Source organism: Podarcis cretensis (genome assembly GCF_951804945.1).
Source record: "Podarcis cretensis genome assembly, chromosome: 5".
Taxonomy (NCBI): domain Eukaryota; kingdom Metazoa; phylum Chordata; class Lepidosauria; order Squamata; family Lacertidae; genus Podarcis; species Podarcis cretensis.
Genome location: NC_137174.1, coordinates 30,760,168 through 30,774,883, shown reverse-complemented (window position 1 = coordinate 30,774,883; position 14,716 = coordinate 30,760,168). Strand labels below are relative to the sequence as shown.

The following is a 14,716-nucleotide window of genomic DNA, read 5'->3' as shown; positions in this document are numbered from 1 at the left end:
CAGTGCAAAGAAAGTATATAACTTGCAGCATGGTGTTTGCCACTGGGAGGCAACGGGGTGAAGGCTCCCAGTGGTCTTAAGAGGCTGGCATGTGTTTTCTTTCAGCTCTGCTGCTCCAGGTCTACAGCCTGCATGAAAAGAAAAGCGTGACTTCACACTTCATACTGATTTGAATTTCAGAAGTGTCCTTTAATTAGAATGCACTCATTGTCATCTTTCCACCTAGCTTTAGATACCTGAGCTCTATTCTGCAAATTGCTGAGGGCCTACAGCTTTTCTTTTTCTTTTTTAAGTTACATGGGTCTGAAGAGGTCATTGGGTCTGGAAATGCACTTCTCATTTGCACTCAGAACCAATGGGCAGTTTTGAAATCGTTGGTTTCACTTCTTTTCCTTCGTTGCCACTGCACAGATCCTCAAATCATAGCCCAGTTCTGACTGCCTCGTGCCTGCTTGAGTCAATGCGCAAAGGCCTCCTTCCTTCCAGCCCTTCCTACTAATTTCTTAGTATGCTGGTGGTTGGGCTGAGAAGAGAGTCAAATAACAAACCCCTACCTGAAAACAACAGCAAGCACCTCTCAATAGTAACATTAACCTCTTTTAAAACAAATGCTATCAGTCCAGCCCTGTGTATTCACATGCAGCATTTTAGAAAAGCATTTTAGCAAAGCTACCTCTCAGTAGCTTTAACTAGTCATCTTCAGGCCCAGATTTCAGGGTGTAAGGTCTTTCTTTTCTTTTCTTTTTCATTTCCTGACTCCTGTGTTCCAAAGAAGAGGAGTTTCCATAACAGATTCACCTGATAGAATGGAATCTCTTTTTTTACCCTGGTTAGAACGAACATAACCTATTCTCACTTGCCTGAGCAGTTAGCACAGAAACATGGGTGCTGGTGCTCCCTGCTTAATGTTTCCCCATCACTGGCATTTGACAGAGTTAGACGCAAACAAAACAATGCAGTTCCATTTATTCCCCCTCTCTTTCCCCTTTTTCCCCTTTCCTGTCTCTTCATCAGACTGGCATCGTTTACATAAACCGCCCGCTGGATAGGGAGCGGGTGTCTAAGTACAGCTTGACAGTGACAGTGAAGGACAACCCAGAAAATGCACGCAACGCAAGGCGGGTAATTATTCGCAGTTTTCTGACTTTGGCACTGGGTTTGCTGAGAGCATTTCATGTAACGCTGCTCTAGCTAACAATCAAAGGCACAAGACTCAAGCCTGAAACTTTGTTTCATCAGTTTCTCTTCTCAGACACAGAATCCAGACCGAGGTTTTCACAGCCAAGGTTAGAATATTTGCAAAAGCTCTACAGCTGCTCATTCAAATGTTCTTTTTCATTGTGGGTCCTTCAGTTACCACTCAGTAGTTCCCCTCAGCCCCCTAAAAAAATGTGAAGGTACCTCACAGAATGGACATACAATGTTTTGATCTCATCTGCTTGCACATTATATAATTGAGACAATGCTGTTCTATAGATAGGCCTAAAAAATAAGACAAAAGGGGTATTTTCTAAGTCTCCAGGGGCCTCTTCAATGTTAACTCAGAAACAAAGCATACTAAACTTGGTATAACATGGTAGATCTAGCCATTATCTCCAGAAAAATATGTAGAGGATCTATTACACCACTGTTGAATGTCTGCACTGGCTCCATGTTCTTTTTGGGTACTGGCTTTAACAGAAAAAACACCCTTGTAATACTATCACATGTGCATCAGGTTCAAACAGCACATACCTAAAGAGAGGCAAATGTCCAAGCCTGAACCCCTTTGCGAGCATTGCATATGACCTACCTGTTTGAATTGGCCTCTAGGATTCAGGCTTAAGTCAATAAAGCATAGCGAAGCTCTTGAGCAGCCTGTAAATCTAAACAAAACCTTAAAACCCCTGAAGAGACCAGTCTGTATTCTTTAGCAATCATGATGATTACGAGAAGGAGCCCCTCCTAAAGGCAGCTGCAGCTTCTTTTGTAGTCATTTTGTCCTTTTCATTCACACCACTTTAGGATTTCGACTTGCTGGTGATTTCAGTAGCAGATGAAAATGATAACCACCCCCTCTTCACTCAGAGTTCCTACCAGGCTGAGATCCTGGAGAACTCCCCCCCAGGTATGTGTTTCCTCTTAACATATTCAAATCTCACAGCTTGTTCAGCCCAAGTCTTCTGTTGTTAATGGGATTATATTTTATTTTTTACTTTCGAACAATATTATGTTAAAACTGTTGTAACAAATAATGTGGTGACGTAAGAAGGAAAAGCTGTTTAGGACATCTCACTTTCTGAACGCTGTTATCTGTTCTTCCACAACATCACTTGGCATACACTTGCCTCTTTACAATCTTCTCCAACCACTTTTTCAGAAATAGAGGAACTGGTCCCCCCCCCCCAAAAAAAAAAAACACCACCCAGATGCAAATCAAGTGAGGAAAAATTCATCTGATGTTAACGGTAAATGAGCAGAACCATCCTTGACCTGGAAAAAGCAGGTAGCAGACTTAGGACTCTCAATATGTCACATATAGTGGAGGTCAAAGAAAATTTTTTGCATTAGTTGCCAAGAACGTAGAGCAGCTGTTGTGTCAGAAGATGTGCTTAAATAAAGTTGGGGAGCCGTGTTTGAGAAAAGCTGGAAAACATAAATCAAATTAAACCTGGTAAAAGTGGATTTGTTGGAAATGACAGAATTTTTTTAAAGAGTTGGATGCTTTCTAATACGATCACTTTTGTTTTATACAGATGCTATCCATTTTCTGTGGCTACTAAAATACCCATAGTTCTTTTCTTTGTTGTGAAATGGCAAAATACTTTTATTTGTTTCATGAAACCAGTAGTTTGGGATTTTTATGAACAAGCTTATGAATAAGTTTTAAGACCTTCTCTAACTCCCTTTCTTAAATAATAATAGCATATAAGAAACTGACTGTGAATTAGTGTGGTCCCATTTGCTGAGGCCAAAGAAGTGTACATATCAGAATTCATGTTAGCAAGTTTTCCCCGGAAGACATTGGCTGTATTCGTATTTCTTATCTTCCAGACCATGGGTTGGAGAAGGCTTGGAAGATCATTCCTGATTCTCCAGATCATTTATTTGAACTTTTAGTACTTTTAGGTTTCTGCCAAAATATTTATACTTCAATGAACCAATGTCCTTGCCTGCTACGCTCCCTGATAGTATGTGAGTTCAGAAACAAGAGGAGGCAAAACTCCCACTAAATGTCCTTTTCATTTCAATATTCCTGATGAATTGTGTGTGTGTTTTTGTTTTGTTTTAGCAGGGCTGTAAGGCGTCTCCCAGGGGGCTTCTTGATTCAGTCTGCCAAGGCCTCACCAGGCACTTCTTTTTTGTCTCATGCTTCATAGGACCTCACCCTGTTTCACCTATTCATTATTCACTGTTAATCATGGGGGGGGAGAGAGAGAAGGAGGCAGTCTATTGATGTTATCTCTCTGATTGAATGGCCTCCCATGTTCAATTCAGGAACTCGCATCACAGTCCTTAATGGGCCAATTCTAGCTTTGGACAACGACCAGGGCATCAATGCTGTGGTGACGTACCAGCTCCTTGGGGCAGCAACAGACCTTTTCAGCATCAACAACAGAACAGGTAAGAAAGACATACCCGCTTAGCAAGCAGGCAGCCTATCTAGTGCAATGCCCTGGTCTGGGGTGAGGAGGTAATGGAATATTTGCCCTGACCAATAGGAGAGCAGGCCAGAAATGAACCTTGGGCTTTTTTAAAGCACGTGGAGAAGATCTGGGTTTTTGTGTGTAGGGAGTATTTTCTGTGAGGAGCATTCCATGTTCCACCTCACCTACAATGTGAAGCGGGTACAGCCTTGCAACTCGTCTGCTTGTCTTATCGTTGTGGGCAAGCTATTGAAAAGACTTGCATAAACAAGCTCATCAGTAGTGTCAGCTTTTGTTTACCCAAACAATGAGTGAGTAAACGGGAGGCCAAACTGGAGGGCCCACTCTTTTATACCATGGCCTACTTTTGTTCTTGAGCCCTGTACAACAGTAGGCAGAACCTTTTGACAAAACAGTCTGCTACCCTACTGACACACCATTTTGGTGGCAAGCTCTACATGTAGTTCATACAAGTCACATGGTGGTGTAGGTAATGGGCTTCACTGGGGGAAATTGTTGGGAGGTAACACGATATGGTCTCCAAGTAAGGAGCTCTCCAGACTTCCCTTTTCCTTTGCCATTTGTTACAACTTCCAAGTGCTGGTACGCCAATTTCATAGAATCGTAGAATTGTAGAGTTTGTTGCAGATTTTATTTTGGCAAAATGAGATTTGCACTCTGTGGAGCATGGTAGAAATTTGGCTGCACATGCCTATAGTTGGTTCCTATCTTTCCTAATGGAATCTTTATTCATAATTTCCAGGGGTTGTTTTGGTGAGGCCAGGCCAAGTGCTAGACAGAGAAGCCTTTTTGAATCCAGTCTTGGAATTTCTGCTGGTTGCGATGGATATTGGAAAGCTGAACAGCACCGCTAGGCTCACTGTGACCATTCTGGATGATAATGACAATAGGCCAACTTTTCACCCGGCACTGTTGACTGCTCACCTGCTGGAAAACAGCCCTCCAGGTCAGAATGAAGGCAAAGTACAAATAAGCTAGTGAGACTGAGATGAGGCTAGGTACTGGGATTTCTTAAAAACAACAACCATGCAGTGATAATTGAAAATGAAGTATTCAATCCAGGAAATCAAGAGATAAATTTGCAATATTCTACATCACTCTTAGGCCATTTATCGGCAATACGGATATTAGGTTGGATCCCCATTTAGTCATGCTTAGAGTAGGTCCAGTGAAATCAGTGTGAAGTCTGGATCCGGCTGATTATGTTTTTCTTACCATGCTGATAAACACACTTGTATTCTGGACACAGAAAGACCACTGGAGCAAAATTCCAGTTAACAAAGGATCACATTTTTATTTTTATTTTTTTGCTCTGTTCCCATAAATTAGCAAATAAGGAAGAGACAATTATTTGGTTTTGTGTATATGTGTTTAGCTGGCAGTCACTACATAGTTTTGCCCATCAAGGAATGTACAAAGTGTTCGTCACTCTTTAATGTTTTAATGCTAGAGTTCACATCTTGTTCAGGTCACCTATATGGCCTACCTTCAGTTCACCATGAACATCCATATTGTCCTTTATGCAGCCCATTATTGTTGTTGTTGTTGTTGTTGTTATTATTATTATTATTATTATTATTATTATTATTATTATTTTGCTATACTGTCCTTCATTACAGGGCAGATTACAATATAAAAGCACAAGAATACACGACATAGTAACAAACAAACCACCACCCCTCCACACACACACACAGCTTAAAAGGCCATCCATTATTTAATTAGCCAAAGGCCTATGTTTTTGCCTGGCACCTCAAGATATATAACGAAGGCGCCAGGCGAGCTTCCCTGGGGAGAACATTCCACAAGCGGGAATTCTACAATCTGATGGAATTCATTTAGCTCTTTTGTCCCTATCTGTTCCCCATATGTTCTTTACAAATTGTAGGAAGGAGGTATTTCATATCATAGTACCGTCACACGTCTATATCTTAATGAGCTTTCTTTATAGCAGGCTTTAGCAGGGAAAGACTGCTGGAGACAACAGTTTGTGGGACTGATCCTAGATGACAGCTCTTGTGTTCTAAGGATTCAGGTAACTGAAAAGCTCTCACAGTCTGGGTGTCCCCCCTAGGTTTTTCTGTTCTCCAGGTAATGGCAACTGACATGGATAGTGGCCTCAACCAGCAGCTGAGCTACCGGATCGAAAGTGGAGCTCAAGATAGGTTTGTGATCAACACCAACACAGGGGTGATCAGGGTGGCCAACATCAGCATAGACAGAGAAGAGAAGGACAATTACCGGCTGACGGTGATTGCTGTGGATCGAGGGACACCGCCTCTCTCTGGCACCGCCACTGTGAGCATCCTCATTGACGACGTCAATGACTCCCAGCCAGAGTTCATCAACCCCATCCAGACCGTCAGTGTCCCTGAATCGGCTGAAATAGGCACAGTTGTTGCTGAGATGACTGCAAAAGACAGAGACCTCAATCCCCGGCTGGAATACTACATCATTGAAATCCTCGCCAAAGATGATAATGATGCTCTTGTGCCTGACCAGCAGGGAGCGTTTGCAGTGGATTTTAGAACAGGTACAAGAGTCGGGAAGCTGAAATACTGCTCCAAACATGGGAGTGTAACACAGTTTCTAAGGAAAATGGCCAAAATCAACGGAAGGCAGGAAAAATCAATACTCTATACCATTTTAACATTGAAAAGAAAAATTACGGGCCCAAAACAGCATTTATAGTAACAGTTTTATCAAATGTCGCTTTGTCAGACCTTCTGTATATTGAAGAGTTCCTAAAGTCAACAATTTATTTAGTTATTTGTGTGAACACTTTATCCCACTTTCCAGCCCTAAGAAAAAGCTCCCAGTTGTGTCTGATGTAAAACTCAGCACCACCAAGTTTCAAAAGTTAAACCTTACAATCAAAAGAACCAGAGTTTAAAATCTGCAGCCAGATATTTAAAACCATTAAAAGTTGCACTGCTGACTAAGAATGTTTTCATTGCCTATCTCAATGCCATCAGAGATGGGATTGGTCTCACCTCCTTTGGGAGGGAATTTCACAGCGGTGATGTTCTCAACACACAGTCAGGTTCGTATGAGAGAGCAAGATCTTCCAGCTATCCTGGCCCATAGCCGTTTACAGCTTTATATGTAAGCACCAGGACCTTGAATTCAGCCCAGAAATGAATATAAAAGGTCTAAAAAGGTGTGTACCACAAGTGGTTGGGCTGTTTTGCACCAGCTGCAGTGTCTGAACACTTTTCAAGGATTCCTCCACAGGGAGTGCATGACAGTAATCTAAATTGGAAGGTGACCGAGGTATGTACCATTGTCTGTAGCCAGATCTGCCTTTTCTAGGAAGGGGTGCAAGTGGACACAACTGCCAAACCTGGGCAAGACTCTCCTGGCTACAGCAGCCATTAATCTCAGAGCAGAATACAGTGAGGAAGATTCTCTCCCACCTTTTCTACTTTCTTCTCACTTCTGCTTCTCTTTCCTTTTCACGTCCTGCTCTCCCCCCTTTTTTTCCTATGTCTGCCTTGCCCTTTCTGACTCCCCCTTTGCTTTCTCTGTACACTTTTGAATGGCTACTTGCTTCACTTCAACTATAACTAACTATAATCTTCTTATTTCCCTTACGGCTCTCAGACCTGCAGGTTTGATTTTTCTGTTTCTATGCGTGTGCTCAGTGTCTTCTTTCCATCTCAGTCAACACCTCCTCCATTCTCATCCTCACCATCCCTGGTTCAGTGCTGGTTTGTGTCTTGCTAGCAAAGAGCAGCCAAAACGTGCCTTCCATGCATTGTGTCACAGCCTTCACAGACTGAATGCTGAAAGCTCCTCGGAAGCACCTAGCTGCTAGGGAGTGGGAGGGGCAAGGATTTTTTAGGGTAAGTGAACTTCCGTCCTGTTCTTTGGTGGATAGGGCAGGGTACAGGATCCTGTACATTTTTACTCAGAAGGAAATCCCATTGTGTTTAATAGGGTCTACTTCCTAGTATTAGTGTTCAAGACTGAAGCCTTGTTCAGATTATTTGGAAACCCTTTCACAGCAAGTATGCCTTGATACACATTCTGCATAGAACTGAAAGCATATATTCTGGTCAATACCTGAACTCATTTAACTTAGGGTGAGTCGTCATTCTCACAAAATACACTGCCTCTCAGTATCCAGGTTCGTTGAAGAAATACAAGTCTTGTTCATAATATAAAAGTATGTGGGATACAAAAGAAATGTAAAAAAAAAACCCAAAAAATATTAAATAATGTATGGTACAGAATTGGGTTGGATTGAACCAAAGGAATCTGGATGTGCTGTGTGTTTATAGATGTGTTTTCTGGCTAGGGAAAATATAGGTGAAAAGAGACTAAGAAGCTTGTAAACATTTGTTAGATGAATATACTTCTTTGGCCTGTGAAAGCTCTTGCTCCCATGGTTTGAGTATGCTATTTAGTTTGAATTTGCCCCCTTCTTTTTCTTACTTTCAGGTGCTGTGAAAGTTAAGTCCACTCTAAATAGGGAGCTGGTAGCCACTTACGAAGTCACCATCTCTGTCTATGACAATGCCAGCGACGTGGTGGACCGCTCAGTTAGTGTGCCAAATGGTACGGCAATTCCTGTAATTTTCATATTAAACTGAGTCACACGATGGTGTTGAGGTCAGAAAGGGAGAGAGTATCAGTCTGGTAAACGTTCAGGTGTTTTATCCTTACTCTTTCCTGTTCTCCCCTCCCCTCTCTGCCTCTCACAGCAAAGCTGACAGTAAACATATTGGATGTCAATGATAACGCTCCTCGCTTCCGCCCTTTCGGGGCACTGTTTTTCAAGGAAAGGATCCTGGAAGGGGCCACTCCAGGGACCACCTTGATATCCGTGTCAGCTGTAGATCCAGACAAAGGTGCTAATGGTCAGATCACTTATGAGCTACTTGACCTTTCACCTGAGGGATATGTCCAGCTGGAAGACAGCTCAGCAGGTAGGTGGGACACATGGGACCCCCGCTCCCCCATTCTTACCAGGATATCCCTAAGGGATCCCTAAGGAAGGTTCTCCGCATGGGGGAGGGGAAATGTACCATTTTATTTCCCATTGTTTTCCCAATGGCACAGGAAGTTTCATTGTTTGGGCAGTCTTATGAAAATAAAGTTCGTATGAAACCTTTTCTACTTCACTCAGGTCTCTGTTAGGGCTGACCTCGATAGCCAAGTTCATTTGGCCAAGAACTAAACATACCTCCTGTATGTTCCTGCACCATTTGTTTCCTTCGTAATTTGTAGAAATTGTTTAATTATGAAGACCTATTTAACATAGCGCCATCACTGTACATGGTGCTTTACTGTGTAGCATAAGCCAAAAACAAAAACAAAAAACCCAACAAACATGTCCTTGCCTCCAAGAAGATTACAAACTAAATTTAGGCTTTTGGACCTAACTTTTTTGGGAGATGGGCAGTACAAAAGGTGCTTTCAGGTGGGCTAGTTATTGGCACAAAATTTTGTTGTTATCCTTCACTTTCTAGTGCAACAATCCAATCTAACTGCAAAAAAGTCCAGTAAGAAACCGTTAGCTGGCAGTGTCGTATAACTTATGTATGGCACTATCTGGAGGAGTTTTCAATAAATTGTTCTGTGTTGTAAACAGCCAGTCTGGGATCTCTGAAAGACTGTACTAGCATGTTCTTTGCTTGTAATGCAGGAATCAATGGACACCAGAGGTTCAGCAAGCTCTCCGCAGAATCCATATTTGTGGTCCCCTTTGGTTCACATGCATGGCTTGTACCCAACAGGAGGTTGGAGTTCATTGTTCTGGGCCCCCTAGTGGAGGTCAGACAGGCCCCCTTGATGTTGCATTTCCAGTACCCATGAAATACAGTTGTACCTTGGATCCCAAACGCCTTGGTAGTCGGACGTTTTGGCTCCCGAATGCCACAAACTCGAAAGTGAGTGTTCCAGTTTGTGAAGATTCTTTGGAACCCAAATGTCTGACAGGGCTTCCACAGCTTCCTATTGGCTGCAGGAGCTTCCTGCAGCCAATCAGAAGCCACGCTTTGGTTTCTGAATGTTTTGGAAGTCAAACGGACTTCCAGAATGGATTCCATTCAAGAACCAAGGTACGACTGTACTTGCTTATTCCAGCAAGCATTTTAACTGAATTCTGATTTTACAGTTTTAACCAATTTTTATTTCTGTTGTATGCTACTTAGAGACAGTTGTAATTAAGTAGTAGATAATAAAATAAATAATGTTTATCAAAAGCGTTGTTTGCCTCCAGCCAAGTGGAGCTTCATTCCTAGCATGAAATGACCACCAGACCCTTAAGATTTTCATTAGCAATGGCCCTGGATATATGTTTCTGGATAAGCATTTTGATATTTGTCCCAAGGGCCGCAAGAGAGTCTTAACTGTCTGCCATTCAAATAGTAGAACCAGCCATCTGCGGGCATGTCCTTTTTATTTCATTTTTAATGCCCATTCAGAATGGTCTATTAAAAGTCTGCAGAGAGGTGGGAGAAAAATTAGCATCAGTCAAGATGGCAGTCATAATCTTCTCTTTCAGGAAAAGTAATTTCCAATAGGACAGTGGACTATGAAGAAGTTCAATGGCTGAACTTCACTGTTCGGGCCTCCGACAACGGATCTCCCCGGAGATCAGCCGAGATACCAGTGCACCTAGAAATTGTGGATATCAATGACAACAACCCCATCTTCAGCCAGCCATCCTACCAGGTGAATTGAAACATGATGTCTAGGTGGGGGACGGGGACTTGGGAAGCAGGATCAGATGAAACAATTTCCTCTACTATGAAATATTATTAAGTGTCTGAAACAGCTCTATGGAGCGTAACATTCAGGACAGCATACCACCTGTGGTGTGAGATTCCGTGATAAGAATCACATTAAAATTAACCATATAACTGCCTGTAATTTAGGAAGAGATTGAATCCAAAGAAGCTCACGGGTGCGAAGAGGTCAGTGGCCCCTGGTTCACAATATATTGTGGGGAGTGAGGTGGGTGCAAGGTTAGATGGGGCTTATGTTCTATCCATCCAGTCCGAAATCTACCTCTGACCAGACAAATATCTCTGAGAAGTTCACTAGCAAGGACATGATGGCGAAGCATTTCCTTGTTGACTGTCTGCTCCACCAGGTCCTTGGAGTCCTACTGCCTTTTTGAAAAGGAACACTCTGTTTAACCTTATCAACTAATAGCCATTAATAGACCTATCTTCTGTCAATCAGTCTTATGTTTTTTCCAAGAATGTAACCTAATTGCCATCAACACATCCTGAAGCTGATTATTTGTTGTACAGATTAGGCTTTGTCATCGGTGATAGACAGGCAGCTCCACCACTCAGTTCGTGGCATGCATTGGGTCCGATACCCCTTTAGAATTGGGTCTGATACCAGTCAAAATGTCTGACATCATTTTCTCTTGTGTTTATTACAGAAACCTGTCTTTGAGGATGTCCCACTAGGCACTGTCATTCTGAGGGTCCGTGCCACAGATGCCGATTCGGGACGCTTTGCCCAAATCGAGTACAGCCTGGGAGATGGGGAGGGCAAGTTTGGGATCAACCCCAACACGGTAATAAACCAAGCCAGCCTGCAAGTCTTTGACTAACCAAGCCTCTGTTGAGTTTCGTCTCTACCCTGCTTGTATTCAGGTCTACTGAACAACTACTAACAATTTAGTGGATAGCAGAGCCACTCCCACATTTGCCTGAGATCCGCTGACTATCAGAGGGCAGGTGGTGGAAAAAGAGAAGTGCATGTATAAAGAACTCATATGCTGCCAGGAAGCGAGTAGCAGAGTTGGATGCAAATACTCACAGCTAGGGATGGACTCGACAGAGCCTGGATTCAAAAGTGGACTTACATGACTCAGTCCAGGCAGATGTTTATTCTGTTTTATTATTTATTTCATTTAGACCCCCACCTTTTCTCCAAGGCATACATGATTCCTCATTTAATCCCTACAGCCACCTTGTCAGGAAGGCTAGGCTGAAAGGCAGTGACTGGCCCCAAGGTCACCCAGTGAGTTCCACAGCCAAGTGGGGATTTGAACCCTGGTGTCCCCTGTCCTAGTTCAACACTCCAACAATTACACCACACTGGCTCTCATGACTCCCTTCAGATCATGGGCCCAGTTTAAAACCCACGGTCCTTTATGAGCCAGTCCAAGGACTACAGCACTGCCCTCTCTCCTTTTATAAAAGAAGTTTCCTTTTAGAAAAGCTCCAGAACAGCCACCACACAATTCGAATTATAGTTAAACCAATAGTAAATTGAGTTGGAACGTACAAATGCCCCACATGCAGCACTCAGGAGTCAAGTTGCATTTTAAGTAAGGCAGTTGCAGTCTTGGGTTGTCATAAAGCAGTCTTCTTACATCCGGGAATCAGTATACGTGGGAAGGATTACATACAGGGGAGAAGTCAGCATGGGGAAGTTAACCAAATCTCTTTATACTAGCTTGCTATAGACCAAGTAGGCAACGCCCCATGTCTCATGATGCTGACTCATCACGTGATACTGAGTCAGCATTTCCCCCTAGCACAGTGTTAACTCCTTGATACCCGCAACACTCCCAACAGACTTTACCTTTGTCACAACTGTGTCTCATATCCTTGACACATGCTATACCTAATGAAGACCCGAAGAGACCAACCCCCAAAACTGCAACGTTGGGGTCCCAGTGCAGATGTACCTTCAGTTGACTGCAAATGTCATTTTATATAGGAAAATAACTTACTGTCCAACTGAATCCCTGCTGATGCCCAAGAAGGAAAAGCAACGCGCTCCGTCTGGCAAATGCACCGCTTCCATAATGGTGCCTGAATGCATCCAATAACTTTCTGAAGGTCTTTGTTTGTTCCAGGGAGATATCTACATTATGTCAACCCTGGACCGAGAAAAGAAAGATCATTATATGTTGACTGCTGTAGCCAGAGACAATCCAGGAGCCATTTCTAGTGACCGCCGAGAGAACTCTGTGCAGGTAATCGAGTGACATGGAGGCTTCACTGCATGTTTTGGAAAACGCACCTCTGTGGAAGAGGCAAAGTATCACCAGATCTGCTTTGCTCATTTATAGCGACACCCAGTATTTCCATTCCAAACTTTACTAAGAGTACAGAAAAGAAGAAAAGTTAAGTGCAGTAACAGCAAATGTGCATAAGGTTGTGACTGCATGGAAGACCAAGGCAGGAGGGGAGATTTAATAAAAACGAAAACGAAGTCATAGACTGTGTCAGAAACAAAACAAAGAAAGCATGGAGAAAGAGAAATACAGTAGACGCTTGGGTTGCGAATGTGATCCGTGCGGGATGCATGCTCGCAACCTGCAGAGTTTGCAACCCACATCTGCGCACGCGCGGGTTGCGAATTGGTGCTTCTGTGCATGCGCAAAGTGTGATTTAGTGCTTCTGCACATGCACAACCACCGAAACCTGGAAGTAACCCATTCCGGTACTTCCGGGTTTCGGCGGTCCGCAACAGGAAAAAACACAACTTGAAGTGGCTGTAACCCGAGATATGACTGTAGATGTTATGGGAAGAGGGAGAAATGCATATCCCAAGGCCTGCATTGGTGGTCAGCCACCCCTCCAAGGGCCACATCACCAGCAGTAGGTATGGCCAAAGTATATGTGTATGCATCTGTACACAGCCTTGAGGCCTGCAGACCACAGACACATAACACAAACTGCACATGCTCTGGAATGGTAAAAATGCTGCCTTAAAGAGCAGGGAGAGGTCTTGATCTGTGATCTTAACACTGTTGTGCTTCACAGTCAGCACTGGCAATAAGAGCCCTAAAGATCGGGCAAAGGAATTTTATCTCCCAATCAGGAAATAAAGTACTCTGCTCTTTAGAGATTGCACTCTATATAGCAAAATAGAGCACTTCTTCTGATCAGACTGGAAGATAAAGCTGTAGGGGCTGATTCCTAGAAAAATACCCGTAAAAAAGATGAGCCAGCTAAGTGAGGGTTTTTTTGTATCCACTTGGTGTCCCATCCCATTGCGATGGGAGGATTGTGATGTTCATGTGCTTCAGTCTTCTAAGGGGCTTCTCCGCCCACAACTACATTATTGGTTTGCTTTGATTTCAGGTGGTGATTACTGTTTTGGATATCAATGACTGCCGACCCCAATTTGCCAAGAAACAGTATAGCACCAGTGTGTATGAAAACGAGCCGGGAGGGACTTCTGTGATCACGATGACTGCTACTGACCTTGACGAGGGAGACAACGGAATGGTGACCTACAATATTGAAGGACCTGGAGTAGGTATGTAGCTTCATGAACGGAGGTTTGTAGAGAGGTGGGAAGAAAGAGAGCGAGACGGGTTAAAATCCCAGAAATCATCAAAAGCACAAAAAGGCTCGCTTTCTTTCCATTTTACAAAAGAGAGAGCGAGAGAGAGCAGGCAATTGATCACTGTGTAGATGTAGACAATATTGTGTTGTATGATGTTCTTGGTTATTGGTGTTAATTATTACCAGTTTCACATAGGGGTTGCAATGGGCAAAATGATTTGTAATGCCTTTACCTTCACAATAATCCTGCGGATTGGGTTACTGTTCCCATTCATTACTTGAAGTGTCAGTGCAGAGGTAGATCTTGAATCCAGATCTGTCCGGGAGACCATGCTGGCTTTTGCTTTGGCTTCAGCTCTCTTCTGTCAAGTGGGAAGAAGGCATCCGGATATGGGTCAATTCCTCCTACTGTCCAGGGTAGGCAGGGTCAGGTAACATAGATTTGAAGACATAGGCTGGCTGGGGAGACTCTACCCTTCCCTGCATCACCCAGGTTCAGAATAGCTTTCCATCCTCACCAGTTTTTTGGCAGTCTTCTTAATTTTTTCCCCTCTTAGATTTTGTCCTTTCTTCTCACTGTACACTTCTTCCTCTTTGTTCTGCCTTTTCTTCTGCTTAACGTCCACTCTCTACAGATTTTCTTCTCCTTTGAGCAATGGGTCTAGCAGGGAAAGGAAAAAATGAGAAAAGCAAAGAAGTATTATTACCAGGCCTGTAAGGAGCAGTCACAGAAGAATTGGTGTCAGTGCCACTAAACCTGCTGCCTTGACAACCGCTAGGGTGCCCCCAGAGGTG

General features: G+C 43.2%; 1 protein-coding gene across 1 annotated transcript in view; it reads left to right on the top strand.

The window, feature by feature from the left end:
- The window catches only part of CDH23 (cadherin related 23), a 398,468-nt gene that overhangs the window by 361,220 nt on the left and 22,532 nt on the right, over window positions 1-14,716 (top strand). The window contains exons 42-52 of the mRNA XM_079976255.1: window positions 1,015-1,122; window positions 2,005-2,107; window positions 3,478-3,603; window positions 4,390-4,593; window positions 5,722-6,180; window positions 8,091-8,207; window positions 8,354-8,578; window positions 10,159-10,328; window positions 11,050-11,187; window positions 12,481-12,600; window positions 13,715-13,892. Of these exons, the coding sequence (XP_079832381.1) occupies window positions 1,015-1,122; window positions 2,005-2,107; window positions 3,478-3,603; window positions 4,390-4,593; window positions 5,722-6,180; window positions 8,091-8,207; window positions 8,354-8,578; window positions 10,159-10,328; window positions 11,050-11,187; window positions 12,481-12,600; window positions 13,715-13,892 (1,948 nt within the window). The remainder of the gene's footprint in view (window positions 1-1,014; window positions 1,123-2,004; window positions 2,108-3,477; window positions 3,604-4,389; window positions 4,594-5,721; window positions 6,181-8,090; window positions 8,208-8,353; window positions 8,579-10,158; window positions 10,329-11,049; window positions 11,188-12,480; window positions 12,601-13,714; window positions 13,893-14,716) is intronic.